General features: G+C 46.7%; 8 protein-coding genes across 8 annotated transcripts; 1 reads left to right on the top strand and 7 right to left on the bottom strand.

Annotated features, from left to right (window-relative positions):
* Positions 1-963: 963 nt before the first annotated feature.
* AGABI2DRAFT_204828 (hypothetical protein) lies at positions 964-2,621 on the bottom strand. The gene is made up of 5 exons (XM_006461148.1): positions 2,295-2,621; positions 2,119-2,232; positions 1,509-2,070; positions 1,273-1,449; positions 964-1,178 (listed from the first exon to the last, which is right to left on the bottom strand). The coding sequence occupies exons 1-5, from the start codon at positions 2,459-2,461 to the stop codon at positions 1,086-1,088; spliced, it is 1,113 nt and encodes a 370-aa protein (XP_006461211.1). The 5' UTR covers positions 2,462-2,621; the 3' UTR covers positions 964-1,085.
* A 929-nt stretch (positions 2,622-3,550) lies between these two features.
* On the bottom strand, positions 3,551-5,339 carry AGABI2DRAFT_221814 (hypothetical protein; the record flags this gene model as incomplete). Its single annotated transcript, XM_006461147.1, has 2 exons — positions 3,551-4,902; positions 4,952-5,339. 2 exons carry the CDS (start codon positions 5,337-5,339, stop codon positions 3,560-3,562), a joined length of 1,731 nt encoding a protein of 576 aa, XP_006461210.1. The 3' UTR covers positions 3,551-3,559.
* A 59-nt stretch (positions 5,340-5,398) lies between these two features.
* Positions 5,399-6,598, top strand: AGABI2DRAFT_118120 (hypothetical protein; the record flags this gene model as incomplete). Its single annotated transcript, XM_006461146.1, has 6 exons — positions 5,399-5,616; positions 5,668-5,822; positions 5,876-5,912; positions 5,965-6,122; positions 6,175-6,398; positions 6,449-6,598. 6 exons carry the CDS (start codon positions 5,399-5,401, stop codon positions 6,596-6,598), a joined length of 942 nt encoding a protein of 313 aa, XP_006461209.1.
* A 233-nt stretch (positions 6,599-6,831) lies between these two features.
* On the bottom strand, positions 6,832-7,255 carry AGABI2DRAFT_68745 (hypothetical protein; the record flags this gene model as incomplete). Its single annotated transcript, XM_006461145.1, has 3 exons — positions 6,832-6,972; positions 7,030-7,090; positions 7,152-7,255. The coding sequence occupies 3 exons, from the start codon at positions 7,253-7,255 to the stop codon at positions 6,832-6,834; spliced, it is 306 nt and encodes a 101-aa protein (XP_006461208.1).
* A 1,497-nt stretch (positions 7,256-8,752) lies between these two features.
* AGABI2DRAFT_185492 (hypothetical protein) lies at positions 8,753-9,518 on the bottom strand. Its single transcript, XM_006461144.1, has 4 exons — positions 9,194-9,518; positions 9,076-9,145; positions 8,995-9,022; positions 8,753-8,943 (listed from the first exon to the last, which is right to left on the bottom strand). Exons 1-4 carry the CDS (start codon positions 9,324-9,326, stop codon positions 8,818-8,820), a joined length of 357 nt encoding a protein of 118 aa, XP_006461207.1. The 5' UTR covers positions 9,327-9,518; the 3' UTR covers positions 8,753-8,817.
* A 1,144-nt stretch (positions 9,519-10,662) lies between these two features.
* AGABI2DRAFT_136253 (hypothetical protein) lies at positions 10,663-11,581 on the bottom strand (the record flags this gene model as incomplete). Its single annotated transcript, XM_006461143.1, has 6 exons — positions 10,663-10,713; positions 10,768-10,892; positions 10,946-11,072; positions 11,125-11,229; positions 11,283-11,521; positions 11,578-11,581. 6 exons carry the CDS (start codon positions 11,579-11,581, stop codon positions 10,663-10,665), a joined length of 651 nt encoding a protein of 216 aa, XP_006461206.1.
* Positions 11,582-13,033: 1,452 nt separating this feature from the next.
* On the bottom strand, positions 13,034-15,487 carry AGABI2DRAFT_136252 (UTP-glucose-1-phosphate uridylyltransferase). The gene is made up of 11 exons (XM_006461142.1): positions 14,980-15,487; positions 14,849-14,925; positions 14,662-14,795; positions 14,213-14,612; positions 14,078-14,165; positions 14,004-14,019; positions 13,882-13,953; positions 13,781-13,831; positions 13,431-13,732; positions 13,175-13,378; positions 13,034-13,121 (listed from the first exon to the last, which is right to left on the bottom strand). Exons 1-11 carry the CDS (start codon positions 15,139-15,141, stop codon positions 13,113-13,115), a joined length of 1,515 nt encoding a protein of 504 aa, XP_006461205.1. The 5' UTR covers positions 15,142-15,487; the 3' UTR covers positions 13,034-13,112.
* Positions 15,488-15,612: 125 nt separating this feature from the next.
* On the bottom strand, positions 15,613-16,912 carry AGABI2DRAFT_70118 (hypothetical protein; the record flags this gene model as incomplete). The annotated part of the gene is made up of 4 exons (XM_006461141.1): positions 15,613-15,993; positions 16,051-16,204; positions 16,266-16,564; positions 16,613-16,912. Coding segments are annotated over 4 exons (1,134 nt in total), but the record flags the coding sequence as incomplete, so codon positions are not given.
* Positions 16,913-17,189: the final 277 nt, after the last annotated feature.

Here is a 17,189-nt window from a genome sequence, read left to right as displayed (position 1 = left end):
ATAACGAGCCGTCGGCCGATCCCGTCCTTCCTGATATGTACTACCCATGTCATCACCCGTTCTTCACTGCTCCCACCTCTCTCTCTCTCCCAAGAGTTACCTCGTCCATATTCATTGCACTGCTCTCCAGTCGTCCATAGTTCACACAAGGACCATTTTAGCTGAACCGGCGAAATGTCGCATTATCATCAACTTGCCGTTCCGCTTCCTCATATGTTTTGTAGTAGACCTCACAACTTGATCGATAGTACTATCCCCATCCCAAATAAACCATATGCACAACTAAATCTCCCCCTCTTCCAAAAACGCATTATACTCCGCAATATTCAAAGTGTTATCGGGCGTAACCAGTATAGCCCTAACTATAATTTCACAATTCACCTCTGGCGATGCTTGATATTCAGGGCCCATCCCAACTCCATCCTATCCACAAAACATAAAAATCAATCAAGGAAAAACCACCAAAAAAATGACATACTTCATACAACTCGACATATCCAACAACCACCAATTGACAAAGGTATTCCTGAACCCATGCGGAAGAATTGGACGACACACAAAGCGACACGTCCACCAAAACGGCCCGATCGCCGTCCACCAGAGCGATGAGTCCCGACCTAGGGTCATACCACAACATCCTAAATTATGACCACGAGGCATTTGTTCGGCTTCTTTCTCTCTCAATTCACATCAGAAAAGAAAAAAACGACCTACCTCCCAACCAATCGCACCTTCTTTCCCACCATACTTTCATCCACCTTCCCTAATACCATCGGAACACCATGTTCGGGTAGAGGCATTTTCCCTTTTTTTCTAGCTCACTCGGCTCCGTTGTTTAAGACACGCCAAACTATTCCTCTCCCTCGCTCAAAACGGACCTAATCAAAGTGCCAAGCCGATGGATTCACGATCAGGTCTCAGGACCAGTGCAACTCAATCTGATTGCCAACACGTGGCCATGTTTGTCAAACTCTTTCATCTCAAACACTACAAACAGACAACCAATCAGATCACGATCGAGTATTGCGTCATCTTAGCGATGACGCAAGCAAACAACAGTATGGAACGAAATATAATGCACGTCGTCATACACCATCAGGTACTTCGCTCCGACTCATTCCTCTTCTACGCCTTTCAGCATCGCGCAGCGTTACACGCACTCCATACTGCGCCAAATTCTACAGCACGAAAAAAATCCCATTCCGACAACGGACAAGCAAGAAAAAAAGGCTTCCATCAGTGGCACGTCCAAAATGTCAAAATGAAACATACCCGTGTCAATTCTGTAGAAGGCTCTAAACCAGGAAATTCCCTCGTGGAGTAGACTCGAAAGGGACCCCCGTATAATTCCGCAAGCACCGGATGTCTTTGACTGCCGGGAATGCTCGAGTATATATCGAAAGCCCGGTAGCGAAATATAAATGTTCCTTCTCTTTGAACGGCCAAATCCTGACCAGTGCAATTTAAGTTCCATTGATACCCCCGGAATAAATTTAAAAAAAACGTACTCCAAAAACAAAGAAAAAGCACTTCTTGCCTTTGTAGTCAACCAAAACTGGCTCTACAAATTTCTCCCCCACAAGCGCGGGTGTAAGCTTCGATGATTCTGTAACGAGGTGATTCCCAATGCGTAAAATAACATCTGAAGGCGGCTCGGCTTCATTAAGATGTCCTAGCATAGGTTGTCGGCGCGGAATTTGGAAAGGATTATCACGAGGAGCACCATCACCTTCCGCACTGGGCGTGGTAAACGGGTGGCGGGGAAAGTATGTAAATGCACTTTCCGTCGATTGTGACGATCCAGGATAATTCAGTCTCAAGTTTCCAGACGTTGGCATTTCAAAAGGAGCTGATGCGTGGTCGGATGACACGCGTGAAGCGCGTGGAGACACGTTCCCCATGCCAGGCGGGGAAGCTGAAGATGAAGAGCCTTGCGATGGGGTATAGACCACAAAGTCAGGAAGATCGGATGACATCGTCGATCTTGGCACTGCAATGTTCTCGTCTAGTATCTTGTCGGGCACAGGAAAGAGATCAACACCACACAACATCCCGATGTTCCTAATTTCCCTACATTGGTGTCAGTCGCGCATAGCGAAATACTACGGAACAGCGTACTCGTAATTATTGACCTCTTGCTCCCATTGTCTGCCGCCCGCGGCACCAACATGGTAGAGGCGAAGCATGATAGCTGGGGGCGGGTCGAGGGGCCGGCGATCTACTCTGGCATACCTAACAACACAAATGATACAGTGTCAGTCCTTCTTGATGGGAGAACCAAGAAAGAGGCTCACTTTCGGCCGGAGTCTGCCTTCTGTATTTCCTGGAGTTCGACGCGGATGACCTGACCTGCAAATTGACCAGTGGCGAAGCTAATGGGTTGGCCTGGTTGTACCGCGAATGCACCCTCGTCCGGCCCAGACGTATGTTGCGGATCTTGATATTCGGGTGGTATAGACATATTTGGGATGATATCGGGGGGTCAAGGGGTCGTTAAAACCGCTGTAAACCAAGAAAAGTTGCGATGGAGTGTAAAGGCTACAGAAGAAGCTCCTCCCAAATGGGCAGGAGTCGAGTTGGATAGTCGGTTGGGGGAGTGTGGTATCCACCAAGGAAGAAATTGAAAAACGTAGAATCTGGCTGTAGAGTGCTCCACACTTGCATTCTATATAGCTTCGTCGTTGCACTATTCGCCTAGTTCCCGTAGCTCCAACACTGAAAGCACGGGTCGATCCGCGCATATTCAGATAGACTTGTACCTATGTCCAGTCAAGTGGCTTAGGTGAGTCTCGCGGAGTAAAAAAGTTTGTCAAAAACCAAAAATAGACATTCAATCGTGCTATAGGGTCCAGCTGGAGTTAAAAGGTATTAGTTTCAACAAGCTTTGAAACCGTGTGCGCCCAAAGAGTTATCATGCGTCTCGGATAAACAATATACTTGTATAGAGATCCAGCGGCCAGAAAGCGATCCCCTTTGACAATTATCGGATGCTTGCTCCTCCGAACGAGACGAGATCACTAGTAGAGTAAACCGGATTTTCGAAAATTCCTAAGAAACCCAATTTCGACTTGAAGATGCAGATTTAATGATACCACAACAAACAGATGATACCACGCGCAAACCACGAGCAGGATTAAATGCATCTGATTGGAAGTATCGGTGGCAGCGTCGAGTGTCAGTGGAAGGAAGGGGAAAAAATAGACGGGTGGTAGATATTTGCCCCTTCAAAAGAAAATGAGCCGAATAACGGCAGCTTGCCGATAGAGACTATTTGGGACGTCTGATCAAAATGCGTAGTGATTTGCCGCGTGCATTGAGAAGCCAATAGAGTGCATTGTACTGTCCGAGATGGAGCAAGAATCGATCTGTTGATACGAGTAAATCCAAGAAGGAATAGGGCCGGACTTTATCTAGATGATCATCCCCGATATTAATGGGGTTATACTTCATCTAATGCATCTTCAGCCAAGTTAAAGGAAAGGCCAGATGTTTATGCCAATGAGAAAATTTAATGGATCGAAATAAGATAGGAAGGAGCATCTTGAGAAGTGGGATGTCGTCAGACATCAAACCTGCGAACAACCACGCTATCGCCTTGTGCAATAACAAGCCTCCTTTCATCAAATGAGACGGATCTCCTGAGGGGCAGGGCATCCGGTCCAAAAGCCAAGTCTCCCGTAGCGTTGCAATTCGCGGCAGCCACTTCAGCACTTGTCGCCGTCTCCAAATCCCATACCCAGACGCTTCCATTCAAGCTGAGGCTGACACAGCGTCCGTCCGAGAGCGCAAGTGCGACGATGGGCCCAGTTTGGCCGTGCAGTGTACGCACAAAACTGAGTCGAGGGAGTGGAGAGGAGATCGAAGTGTGAGGAGGAAAAATCAATCGATAAACTTGTAGACTTGTTGGGGAGTGTAATGACGATGGAGTGAATAAGTTGTTGTTGAGATTGTCGCGACTATCCGAATCGGACGAGGGCGAAGGGCACGACGGACCGGAAGGCAACCTAGGAGAGGCTGAGCTGTCTTCAACGCCTGGAAGTTGGTCTCCTGATGCTAAAATCACCCATTTACCATCTGTTCGAATGTCTGCGACTCGAGTCACCTTGCGGTTCCACTGTTCTCGCATGGCACGGAGTTTCCGCTCGTCGATCCATCCGAAAGGGACATCAATTGCACGCGTAGTGCGAGTGCTGAGCGCAGTTAGGTTTTGAGATGCCCATAAGAGTTTAGATGAATCTCCTTCCGGCAACGAAGGTGAGGCAATCATCTTCGGACCTGATATTAGTAATTCGGTGGCGCCTACGGTCCAATGGCGAGGGTATACAGGGATGGCATAGGTAAGAACCAGTTTATAGATGGTCGATGACGGCATGGAAAGTATGAGAGAAACAGGGGGGTAAGAGGTAAAGGATGATAATGTCTGCGTGAGTTTGACGGTTTCAGATTCGAGATCGAATAATGAGATGGTAAAGTTTTGGGCAAGTGTCACAAGCAGAGGGTAATGGTAAGCAGCTTGGATCACCGGATACGAACGATTCTCCCGCGTAGGTGTGTAGCGGAATGATTCAAAGGGGATCAAAACAGGATCATGTTGAAACTCATGATGAACAAATTCTCCCGTGGAGAGAAAGGCGATTACTTTGCAATGTCCTGTTGCCACTGGGTGCTGATTTATGGCCATTGTTGTGACCTTGGAACAGACATTCTCCTTTGGCTTGCAGACAAGAGAACAAGACTGTGTGGGCCCCGTGATGTAGATTCTAGGCTCATAGGATGGCCGAGTGGAGGCGAGTATGGTAAGAGCACCCGTGAGTAGTAGATGAGAGCCGCAGGTGTCGTGGTCACCTGTCTGAGGTGATGATTCTATCGAACGACCGAGTGGTTCTTCCACGAGACATCGTCCTGAAGAAAGTCAGGGATGATGTTCGTGATATCAACGAGGGGACCGCACCCTTCCTCCAGTTAGAACTTATTCGAAACATCCACTTCCAGTCCTTATAAGATGAATCTTGAGATCGGGCCCTGGCCGGGAGAGGCTTGATCTCTTTGCCGTCTGAACGTCCTACAGGGCCCCTAGACCCTCGCAGACGTGTCTTCCCATATACCAAGAAATATTGTCTCCTCCAAAGCTCGTTGTCAAGAGCTAGCCGAGCCCAATTTCGGTTGATTGATTGCACGACGCAGAGGTCGTCCCACGAGAGAAACGAAAAAATAGAGAGGATGAGTTCGTCGTAGAGAGATTCTACGAGCGAGGAGGACCTATGCGAAGGGTTAGTATGAGTTGTGTGAAGACGCTTCGAGGCTGGAAGCTCATGTGGTGATAGATGACGTTTCGACATGAAGGTGGACGGCAAATTATTACCTTGTGGAACCGGGCGCTTATCTGTGCAGTTTCCTCATGGCACATTCACATAGTCCTCACACATTACCGCGCACGGTTCATGTCGCCCTCAATAGCCACAAAGGTCCTGTCAATGTTGCTAGATATTCCAAGGGTTCCGCCAAGTACATTCTCACCGGCGGTCAAGATAGAACCATCAGACTCTGGAATGCCAACCTCGGGACTGAGGTTAAAGTATTTGCTGCACACGGCTACGAAGTACTTTCCATTACTGTGTGGGTTCATTTCATATAGGTTGATTTATTGAGGTTATAATTCTTGCCCAGGTCTGAAGACAATGCAAAATTTGCGTCTTCAGGAGGAGACAGATCTATTTTTCTTTGGGACGTAGCCACCGCAACAACCATCCGGCGTCTCTCAGGTCATATGGGCAAGGTACATGTCGTCGAATTCAACAAAGACGCAAGCGTAGTGGCCAGTGGTACGGTATTCTACCTAGGCAGCTTCTCGTCACTTGATTAAGCGGTCATTCAGGTTCATATGACGCGTCAGTTAGATTATGGGATCTCCGGTGAGCATTTCCTTATCGCTGACATGGCCAAGCCAGCTGAAGGACGCATCAGAGCACAAAGTCGCTCGCCAATACAGGTACTAGACGAAGCCAGAGATGCTATTCAAACTTTGCACGTCGGTGCAACTACTATAATCTCTGGTTCCGTCGACGGTTACATCCGGACTTATGACCTCCGTAAAGGGGAACTACGGTCTGACTTCATCGGGCGTAAGTTCATTCTGCCTCTGCCTCTGGTTCTGACCATCACACTGGATTATAGATCCTGTAACATCTCTTGTACCTACTCAGGATGGTCAAACACTTCTAGCTGCTTCGCTTGACAGTCATATTCGCTTAATGGATATGTCAAACGGGAAAATGCTCAACGATTTTATCGGACACAAGAACGATTCATATCGCTGTCGAGCGTGTTTCGGGCATGCCGAAGCCAGCATTGTTTGTGGAGATGAGAAAGGCATGATATGGGCCTGGGATCTTCTTGATGTGAGTCCGCATTTGTCTTGATTTTCCAGAACGTTTCTGACATGGACTAGGCGAGACTCCTTGATCCCAATCCTCCACCAAAAGTCCATTCAAAGCTAGTCACCTGGACAGAGTATCATCCTTCGGAACCAGATGAATTCATGACTTCTAGCGCCGATGGAACTGTCAAAGTCTGGCGTAGTTCTCCTCAGGAAGAATAAGGACTAAGTGTCAAGGAATAACGCCTTGTAACAGTATCCGTATCCGGGCATTCTTCGACCAAAAATCCGACCGAGCTACGACTCAAGAAACCCAATCGCCTGGTGCACCGACTCGTGTAGTACAGCATATATTCAACGCGATGGTATGTTTACAAAGCGAGAAAGAGTGCTCTGAAACTCGGAGGCAAAAGACCGTCACCGTTTTCCTTGCATCTGGGATTCTAGGCTTATTTTTAGCAACCACTGGGTGACCCTCGAATGCAGAACATACCTCGTCTGGTGGCATCTTCTAGTAGCTGCGTATCGACGTGCTCTGCCGGTAGCTGTACATATCTTACCACCGATCCCCGGATAAAACAATTTTTGACTGCCATCTGCACAACTGACCATCAGCGCGGGCACAAGCTGTAGGTAAACGGGGCTGGACGCACCATGTGCGGGTGCCGGTTTTCATCAGAGACTTTGATATTATCCAGGCGAATGTTAAGGAATCTACACGACAGAGATCCCATATCATCACTGGCAAGCCACAAGGCTGGTATCGCTCACATACTGGTCAACCGATTTCAACACGCCTGTGATAGATAAATCATTTTTGAGCTCAACGGTAACGGTTTGGTCTGTGAGAGTTTTGAATACTGAAAAAATAAGCTGCATGATATTATGCTGTCAAAAGGATGTTTGATACCCAGATGACTTCACTCACCATGATGACCTCGCCAGGTATCGAATGTTGTTCCCTTTGATCCAAATCAGAACGAATTCTGTTTGTGTCTATTTGTCCTTCCTAGAACCAGCAATTCTGTTCTCAGGCTGAGTGTAATACCCTGCACAAGCTCATGAACCACAGATCCTCGGAAATAAAAATTCATTAATAGACTATGATGCAAGCAAGTGTGCTTCAATACATGTGCGTAAAGCTGAATATCGGAACAGAATCCGTCAGTCCGACGTCGCAGAAATGCCACTTCAGGTGCAGCTAATATTGTGAACCTTACATCAGGCATTTATCAAACCTGCAGTTGAGATGGTAAGGCTATAGTACCACCGATGTACCCCTAAAATTTCTTCTAGGATCGGGCAAACCCAAATAAAGAGTGTACGATTAAATCATCGGGGCTAGACTCACTGGCACGCTTTACGCAGTTCAGATGGTTCAAAAGATCGGCTGTAAGTATCTAATTTCCTCGTTCATATTCCCCTCGAAGAGATCACTCAGCAGAATATACGTCATGGTACAAAGGGGATGCGATCTACTATTTTGTTCTGCGGACCTGATGTTACAGCCTCACATTTAGAAGTCCTCCAACTGTGCTGCTCGCAGTAGGTCGGGCCTAGAAAAATGCCAAGGGGTATAAATCTAGCGAGATGGAAAGATGAGACGCAGGTAAATGGCCAGCTCGGTCAGGTTGAGTTTGTCATACGGCCTGGAGATGAAGTGGCACGCACAGTCAAATCATAGGGACAGTCTTTCGGGCCGCAAAGCATGATACTGAGGGACACAGCCAAAGGCCGATGTCAAAAAATTGAGAATACGAGAGGCTATCATCTTAATGTTCACTGCGTCATGCGATAAATGACCAAATTGACTAGCTGCCGTGTATACACATCGCGAGCAATATTGGACTGCTCCCATCCATCAATCCGAGTTACGATCGATTGAGCAGCGACACGGTTCACCCTTTCACGATAGTAACTCAGGATTTTGAACTACATACCAGAACACAGCATACCCACCGCGAGTATCGTACCAATTAAGGCAAAGATATGTAGGGACGGCTATAATAACTTTCTACGATGAATGTTCGAGCCAGAAGAATATCTGGATCAACCAACGTGAATTTCCTGATCAACTCTCACCTCGAAGAAATTCGAAACAATAATCAGAAGATCCTATCAAGCGCCGAATTTCTGGTCTAAATTGTGCAGGACCACAGCTTAATTTTAGGTGACACGACTTACAACGCTTCAGCGGTACACGTGTAGGCGAGTGGTGGGACAAGGTATATTGGAATGAGCATGCTGCTGGCCAGTGTCATTGTTCTGATAACTAGCTTACCAGACGTTCGGGCGGATTCTCGATCTTCAACCCACCAGGAAGTCAGGGATTCAAGGATTAAACGAATAAGCAAGAGAATCGATCACGCCGGGCAAGCAGAATTGACCTTTGCAAATTATGAATTGTATAGTACACTGAGCCAAGTCTAAAGAGTTATGCCTTAAGCGAGCTCTTCAGTTGGGTCCAGCACCTCAAGGATGGATGTAAACACGAAGGGTTCAGTGGACTCGGAGCGGGAACGGGAATTTAGTGCAAGTTCTTGCATGTCGATGACCATCCTACAAGCCTAGTGAAAGCGGCGTTAGTCAAAGCAGTATCTCGGGATAATATTACTGACAGAAGTGGATAGAACCGAGACAAATAACCTGACCGAAGGTGAGCAAAGAAAAGCAGGCAGACGACAAATAAGAGATCTTACGGAAACACGAAGTGCGCCTGACCTTGAAAAGAAGCGACCCTGCCATACACCAGCGTTGCCGCAAGAGCAGCTTATCGAAGATAAGCTATATGACCACAAGTATAAGCAGAAAACATACAAAAGACAGCTAGGTATGTCAGCACAGCGTCCCGATAGAGCATGGAGATAAGTGACATCCGCGAAGACGCTCTATTCGGCGAGACCATTCGCCTCATAAAGGTTAGCACCAGTGTGAAGCTTTGCGTGGCCATTTCCACGAATCTAAGAATTGTGGCAATGAGTCTGTCATAGTAGGAAGGAGAATAATTCCACTTGCAGGAAAGCAAGCATTATAGGCAATGGGATACGGAATCCGCACTTTCCGTCGAACGCCAAGCGAGGTGTATATACAATGGCGAAAGGCGTGGCTAAGACGAGGCGCGAAAAAAATATAACTGTTAGAAGTACACACATCCTGCGGGAACGTCGATAGATAGCATAGACTATGCATTGAAGTGAATGATAAAAAAGTCGTTGGGGGTGAGAATGCATGACTTACTTCGAAGATTGAGGATAAGATTAACTACACTTAGGAAGAGAAAGATGACGATTATTTGATACGAAATCCAACGCGTGCAAAAGTCGATGGGTACGGAGCGGTACGATGACATGTTTTCCGCCACGACGATATTGATTCTGACATACGTTAGAGATTTGGCCGTCGCGTGGTGTATCGAAAGACTTACGATTGTACCATTAATCCCGCATATCGACTGAAAAAGAAAAGACCCCTCACAAGCCTAAGAGTCCAGCTAGAAGGGCGGCATCTATTGAAAGGGTATCAACCACAAAGCATTAATCAAATGATTAAATGGTCAACGAACAACCACACCAAATCCACTTCGTCGCCCAGCGTTACTAAGAACTCCCAGACATTGAAGGTTAGCCCAATGCCTGAAACGATGGAATGACTTTTTGGGTAGAATGTGTCCAGAAAGCACCTACATGAGGCCTGAAGGACGACATGCATATTACCAACCTCCAGTCTGCCTGCTGTGTCTCTGAGGAGAGGCCACAAGTCCCGGTAAGGTGTGGGCCAAGTCATACAGACAAGGAAGCATGTTCTTCCCTGCACCAATGGCTCATTGTCTGACAGTCAGGGTCATAGGCGCTTGGACATTTCGGACTCGCTGTTTTTCAAAGGTGAACGCCGTACGTTGTTGGTGGCTTGCTCTATATAGCTCCTTACTCGGTGTTTTTCGAATAAAAGCTACTTTCGCGAGAAAGAGAAATTTGTAAAAAGGATTTTGGCCGTGGGGGAGAGACGCGGCATTTCGTAAGTAGTCAAGCGAGGTGACATTTCGTTGATGCACAACCCTTACATAAACTTTAGTACGGCACATAGAGTATACCAAAGATAGACATCAAGTCAGACGAATATCAAATCAAGCGCAAATTGAGTTTCGGAGGCATATATTGTGACAAAGCATACAACACCACGGCGGAGAATGGCATAGCGCATGAGTACTCAGTGAGAGCTATGTTTTGACCAACACCAGGATGAGAACCGAGTCGGACGATGTGGAATACAGTATAGATGCAGAAGACTTAAGCGTGAGCATGCTTTTGCTTGCCGGTCCTGATCTTCCTGAGGTAAAACTAGAAAGAAAAGATTCAGACAAGGTGTTTGTAAAGGAGATAGATAACTTGTACCTCGAGCTCTTTTCCTTCTAGGACGTAACCGTCAGCACGGCCGGATTGACCGGGACGACTAGAAATCCGGGCATAGAGACGACCAGCTCCAAATTGTGTTTCTAAGAGGGGGTCGATCTTGGCATCTAGTGATAATTAATCTCAATAAGGATGCTATGAGAGGTTCACTACAACGCACCCTTCTTCCTCTCAGTAAGATTGCGCTGTGCGTGATTAGAGAGTTTTTTTGGCTCCTCTGTAGCACCATCCGTTGCTGCCTGTGCAGCCTGGGCTTTGGCAGACTTCTTAGAGACAGGTTGTGCGTACTGTATCCGGAGGTTTAATGATCGTACCTCGTCAAGACATACAGGGACGTACATGGGCTTCATACCACTGACGGAAGGGGGTGGCATCGATCTGGATGATGGCACTCTTGACGAGGGTATTCGTACGAACGAGTTCGTTGTTGGATGCATTATATACCTAATTCCAGTTGTCTCCCTCAAATTGTACTTTCGGCGTAGCATATCACATACCACAGTCAAGATCCTTGTTTTTCGTGTAACGCTCTCCGATCCCCAGGCAAAGTTTCCACCGTCAAGACGAAGAGCACGGTACTTGATGTTTCCCCCGCGGACACGAACTTCATGGATACGCTTTGGGCCAAGCCTAGTGTTAGCAGGTTGACGACCAAGCTCGAACTTTCTCTTCTTGCGGTAGTGGGCGCGTTGCGCACCAGATGCGGAGCGTTTGTGACGAGATGTGCGGGATATACCTAAGATAATACACTGAGCCTGCTTTGTTATCGTGGTTTTGACGAGCAGCACTCACCCATATCGGAAGGTCTTGAGGATGCGGAGGTGAATACTGAGCAAGGTTGTGTGGATGATAGTAACGGATAAGGTTTGATCTTATTTTAATCTCCGACGGAGCAACCCAGTGATATATTTGGGCATGTATCCAAAGAAAGAACAGCCCTCCTCCATCGTTTACCTTGAAGACTACAGCCCTGTAAAGTAGAGTGGAATGGTAACATGTAATTCTTGCTCGAAACAACACTCCAGCGATTCGCTGCTGCGCTCTTGACTACATTAGATGTACCTCAGAATCTAGACCTATGCGAGCTTCACTAAGCGTTTACTTACGGCCTTTGGGCTTGTACATCGTGGTCCCTTCTCTTCAGTTACGGAATTCATCAAGAAACTGGTCCTGGACGAGGTGATTCTTCTTCTCAGTCTGCCGAGTTTTTACGTCCCGAGAGTCTGTTGAAAGTCGCCACAATCTGTCTACATAAGTGAATTTAGCGTGCATGATCACTTACATCGATATTGCTTTTATTTTAGTCGAGCTAATGAAGTTGTTTTTAACCCTTATCCCCGGCTGAGACGATCCAAGTTTACAATTCAACACAACAGGCTGCACATTCATCCAAAGATACATTTAACGTTATTTCCTCGCATCTAGTTGCTAGTCCTTCATACAATAATAACTCTAGCCAGAGATTACAAACAATGTAGCCCACTGGCACTTGACCGTCAGATTTCCTTACAGGAACAACAAGTGCGGAGCCACAAGTACGAAGAAACTTCCCATGCTTTGTTACATATCTGAACTCTTTCCCCCGAAAAAAAAAACTAATATACTCTCTCTAATTTTGTCAGATCAGTATCTAGTAAGTATCCACTGACATCTTCATATTCGTCAAATTTAACCTTCGTCATTCATTTCGTCATCGCCAAACGTCTTCTGTCAGTTTTAGTAACCAAAAGTTCTCTAGAACAATCTCCTTTACGGGTATACTAAGATGAACCTTCCTAATTTTCCTCAGCTATCTCAAGTATAAAGTTTTTTCATCGCGCGATGTCAAAGTGGCCTATCAACTCCAGTTTATACGATTCCTTTCTCCCTTTCTCCATTCATGAGTGGAGAATATTTTACCGTCGTTGAGAGCCATTAATGACGACAACTTCAAAGACCAATTCTGAACCCGTGCATGCCAATAAACTTTCTCTAACCATCCATTGAACATACCGCACAGAGCCATCGACTCATCAATCAATGCTTACAATCGTGTCCAACAACATCCCTATCAAACGATCACTTATAATGCTTGTTCTAAAAAAAAATAGTCCCTAACAAATTCGTAAGAGAGGAAAAAAGATAACAACGATCAGGTATAGAATTGATACCCCCACTAGAAATAAACCAGACGAGGCCTTGAGTTAAAAGGACTACTTTAAAAAAAAATCATAGATGGTAGCAAAAAAGATGTAAACAAGTCTGGCGCAAAATAAAATCCAAGCAAAAAAATCTTCACAACAATGGTTTCGTCCATTTTAATAATGAATCTATGTACTCCTCACATTTTAGAGTTCCTTTGATACAGAGGTAAGTTAGAGCACAGTAAAAAAAAGGGGATGCAACTCACGATCATGCTCAAGTTTCCAGAGAGCAACCTATTTTCCAAAATACAGCCATCAGGAATGTCGATCCTCTGGCCCTCATTCGCGACAATGATAACAGTTCCACGAAGTGTAACGTTCCTTCCAAAGTACACATCCCCAGTCACAGTCAAATGATCGAGCTCAATAATACGAGGGATCTTTTTGAAGCGCCTTTGGAACTGTTGAATCTGGGTCCGCAACATTAATTCGAGAAAGCCCAGGATTTTCAACTTAATTTACCTTTTTGAAATGGTCGCCCAATTTAATGACGGGCGTAGTTTCGAACATCCTATTCTCATTGATGACCAACTGGCCATGACTGAGAGAATAAATGTCACTCTTGATCAAGAGGAGATCGGAGCAGCTCTTCACAGGAAGGAAGCGCTTGCGAGGCACGTTGATGCCATGAGCATTTTTGAAATGCTTGATAGCAGCACCGGCAGCAGTTTCGAGTTGGATAACGGCGTGACCATCATCGGTGGTCTTCGGGTTGATGATGATGTCAAGCTCCATGCCCTCAACCTCCATGATTCGCTTAAGAGCTAAGAATATGCTTAGTACGTGGAGTACATGCTAGGCTGGGAACACACCTTTCAAGTTGATCCAAAGATTATTGGTGTTGAAGATCTTGAATTTGCGAACTAGTAGATGGATGAATTTGGGCTGCCATAGGAATTACGAGGCTACACACCTGATTTAAAGTCCTCGACATGCTCTGAAGGAACCTGGGCAATTTCGAGTAAACGGATGGAGCCCTCGTAATCTGTTTCCTGGTTACTGATGGCATGATGTAACCGATTGTATGTTCCTTACCGATTAAGGTGCCACCCTGCATTTTTTTCGTATAGTCAGCACGTGGCAACGTTTTCATTTGCTGATGGACACACCTTGATGTCCGCTTTTGTTTTATCAGTGACTTCCATAATAAATTCTGCTTGAGTATCGATCATGTGTTGCAAGATGCTCTCGTCAACACTGAAAACGTATTAGGTTTATTAAAGACGCGTCGGGGAGAGACTTACACGGCGCCAAGATTGTCCGAGTTGGAGACGAAAAGATACTCCTTGCCTTCGGAAAGAAGCTGATCGAGGACACCAGAATGCAAGAGGGCATTGTAGAGATCACCGTGGCCGGGAGGGTACCAGTGCTTCTTGTCATCGTCGGCACGTTGGGGACAGGGAAGGAGAGACTCTTTGTAGATACGTGGATAACGGGATTGATTGAAAGTGGTGATGCGGAGCTGCTGGTTGGCGTATTTTTTGATGATACGCAAGGTATCCTCGTGGGTGTTGAACGACGTCATGAGAATGAGAGGGACATCAACACGGCTGCTAGTGTTGAGGTGTTCGATTTGCCTGACGGTAAGATCGAGGAAAGTCATGTCATCTTTGACTTCGAGGGCACTCTTGGCACCGGTCATACCTAAGCAAGGGAGTGAGCAGATAAAATATGAGAGAGGATGGATGCATACCCATAGAGGTACCAAGACCTCCATTGACTTTGAGGACGGCAAGCTTGTTGAGGTTGGAGACGTCCTTGGGCTTGGGAAGTTGAGCATAGGGGACGATCTTATCGTCTGCTGGTGATTTGATACAGTCCCAATCACTGTGAAGGTGTCGATCAGAATAGGAGATCGTGAGGAAAAAAAAAACACGTACAGATCGACGGCCTTGGCGCGTTCTGCGAGATAGCGAGTGAAGAGATAGAAAAAAGACTGCATCTCTGTGTCAAAGGCCTGAAAAGGAGGGATGAGTGGATAGCGAGGCAGCGATGAGGAAGATCTGTTTACCTTGCGGGAGGGGGGGTCGCTGATGGTGGAGACGATGCCGCTGAGCTCGTTGCGCATGGCCTTTGCGGCGACGCCGGTGGTGGCGGTCTTGAAGTCGATGTGGCTTGCACCGCGAACACGGGCGTTGTAGGAGTCGCTGCGGGGCATGAGGGAGGAAGACATGGTGAGCTGGGGTGCAGAGAGATTGCGGAAGAGAGGGGCGCGGGGTCTGTGGTGCCGTTTGAGGTGTTCTGTTCTTAGGCCGGGGGCCACTTCGGTCGGCAGGGGCTCTTCGCTGATTGGCTCGCAGATCCGGGCTGGGGGGGCAGCGAGGAGAGGTTTTATACGGCGCTGAGCCAAGGGCATCCACTCCCCAGGGTGCCCCTTCCTCCTTTGGCTTTTATACCCTGTTTTCTGCCCCTCTTCCCCGTTTCTGTCTGAGCACCGCCTTCTTCTCTCCTGATACTCTCTGTACATGTACTCTAATAGTCTTCTGGATGCAACGTATCCCCCTCCGACCACCCACTCGTCGCAAACTTCACTGGGTGTGCAATCTGCACCGCACTCGTCTGGTCTATACTGAGAACAAGCACAACAAAATCCTGCCGAGGTCAGTTCCTCAACGCATGACAATCGACATATCACCGCCCTCACCCTGACATGCAATGATCCAATGTCAAACCCACCCGTTTTTATCTTTTCCAAACATTTCACCTCCCCTTCCCAGTCCAGGCATGGATATTTCCTCCTCCCCGTCTCGCCCTCAAAATCTGCTGGTGGAACAGCTCTTATTGTCCCCGATCCAATATTCAGCGTCTGAAACGACGTTTTCCCGTGGATTTCAACTATAATCTGTCGCGCTATATAAACTCGCATAGCACATACCCCTCGCGGCCCCTTTGTCTTCCCGACTTGTCTGGGCCTTACATCACTCGGTGACACGAGTTCCTTGAGCGTGTCGAGCGAACTCGAAAGTTGAATATGGAACGGTATCGAGTCTGACAGCGCATGACTGTATTTTGCAGGCACAAGGAACTATCGCCGCAAGAATGTCAACCAACACCTCGGATCGCCGTTTAAGCTTCCACTTACATGACATTCGATGGGCCTTTGGCCAGGCCCTTCTACCGTCGATACATGTTGTGTCCACTCATTCGGCGACGACTTGATAGACCAAATTGAATTAAACTGTGGCAGCGCTTGACTAGCCCGGCTTCGCGGTATGTAATCAATTCGGATGCCATACCTATACAACAACACCCTTAGAACTTCTCTTTGTTTTTTTTACAAGTATGATTTGATCTCACGTTTTAACATTCTCCCATGACACCAGATATTTGACCATCCTTGTGAGCACTATCGTCAAGCTATACGTCGACCTCACGAACATTGTATGCATAAACTCCGGTTCGAATGAAGGAGGCAATGTCCACGGTCTACCATCTTGAGAGAAACACCAAGGCAATCGAAAACTGAATCCCAAAATTCCTGGACATTTTTCACTTGATGTTGTCGCACTCTTGTCCCATAACGTCTTCTCTTCCAATACCGTCGGTACAACTTCCGCTCCAATCCCTGAAGATGCAACCGTAACCTTGCCTTCCAACTGGAAAGATAAGAACAAGGATTAACGGAAATCAAATCACACACGCACCTTGATTACAACAGCCAACACATTCTCAGGACGCTTTAGTTCAAGTTCTCCAGCAACGAGGTTATGCCGACCATACACCGGCCTTTCCACACCCGGTACTTGATCATGTAATATCAGAGTCAGTGATTCCCAGTTCTTTGTATATATTCCATCAGTAGGAGGAGGATTGAGTCCATTAGACCGACGGGTATATTGTACTGTCTCTTCTTCGGGACGCGGAAGTGAACTGTATGACGGTGCTGATCCCGTATTAGAAAATAAACTCGACGGTGGCCTATCGTATTCTGCCGTTTCAATCATAAAAGTCGACGACTGTGATTCTTGCATCTTAAAAGAAGAGGAAAAAAGGAAATGGCAAGTCCGTAAAAAGAAACCAATGAAAAAAATAAATGTCAAGATACGCGAAACGAACTGATACAATAAGTAACCCCTTGAGTGGTTGTGTGGCCCCTTCCCCTATGTTTGAGAAGAAAAGGGGAGGAAATTGGTAGGAGACAAATGCCGTGTCCTATGCTATGAGTTTTTTTTTTGGCTGGGAAAACTGAGGTGACCGAATGTGGCAGTGACAAGATCCCTA

Source organism: Agaricus bisporus (assembly GCF_000300575.1).
Source record: "Agaricus bisporus var. bisporus H97 unplaced genomic scaffold AGABI2scaffold_5, whole genome shotgun sequence".
Classification (NCBI taxonomy): Eukaryota; Fungi; Basidiomycota; class Agaricomycetes; order Agaricales; family Agaricaceae; genus Agaricus; species Agaricus bisporus.
The sequence above is the reverse complement of the archived record's forward strand: the minus strand, read 5'-3'. Positions and strand labels throughout refer to the sequence as shown.

What these genes read in the sequence shown, in the direction of transcription:
- AGABI2DRAFT_136252 (XM_006461142.1), bottom strand. Translation starts at nt 15,141, where the DNA reads ATGTCTTCCTCCCTCATGCCCCGCAGCGACTCCTACAACGCCCGTGTT. An exon ending in AGGTCTTGGTACCTCTATGG is followed by an intron (nt 14,613 to 14,661) that starts GTATGCATCCAT and finishes TCCCTTGCTTAG; the next exon opens with GTATGACCGGTGCCAAGAGT. An exon ending in TCGGACAATCTTGGCGCCGT is followed by an intron (nt 14,166 to 14,212) that starts GTAAGTCTCTCC and finishes ATACGTTTTCAG; the next exon opens with TGTTGACGAGAGCATCTTGC.
- AGABI2DRAFT_204828 (XM_006461148.1), bottom strand. Translation starts at nt 2,461, where the DNA reads ATGTCTATACCACCCGAATATCAAGATCCGCAACATACGTCTGGGCCG. An exon ending in GCTTTTTCTTTGTTTTTGGA is followed by an intron (nt 1,450 to 1,508) that starts GTACGTTTTTTT and finishes TGCACTGGTCAG; the next exon opens with GATTTGGCCGTTCAAAGAGA. An exon ending in CTTCTACAGAATTGACACGG is followed by an intron (nt 1,179 to 1,272) that starts GTATGTTTCATT and finishes TTCGTGCTGTAG; the next exon opens with AATTTGGCGCAGTATGGAGT.
- AGABI2DRAFT_185492 (XM_006461144.1), bottom strand. Translation starts at nt 9,326, where the DNA reads ATGGCCACGCAAAGCTTCACACTGGTGCTAACCTTTATGAGGCGAATG. An exon ending in GACATACCTAGCTGTCTTTT is followed by an intron (nt 9,146 to 9,193) that starts GTATGTTTTCTG and finishes ATCTTCGATAAG; the next exon opens with CTGCTCTTGCGGCAACGCTG. An exon ending in CAGGCGCACTTCGTGTTTCC is followed by an intron (nt 9,023 to 9,075) that starts GTAAGATCTCTT and finishes ACCTTCGGTCAG; the next exon opens with GTTATTTGTCTCGGTTCTAT.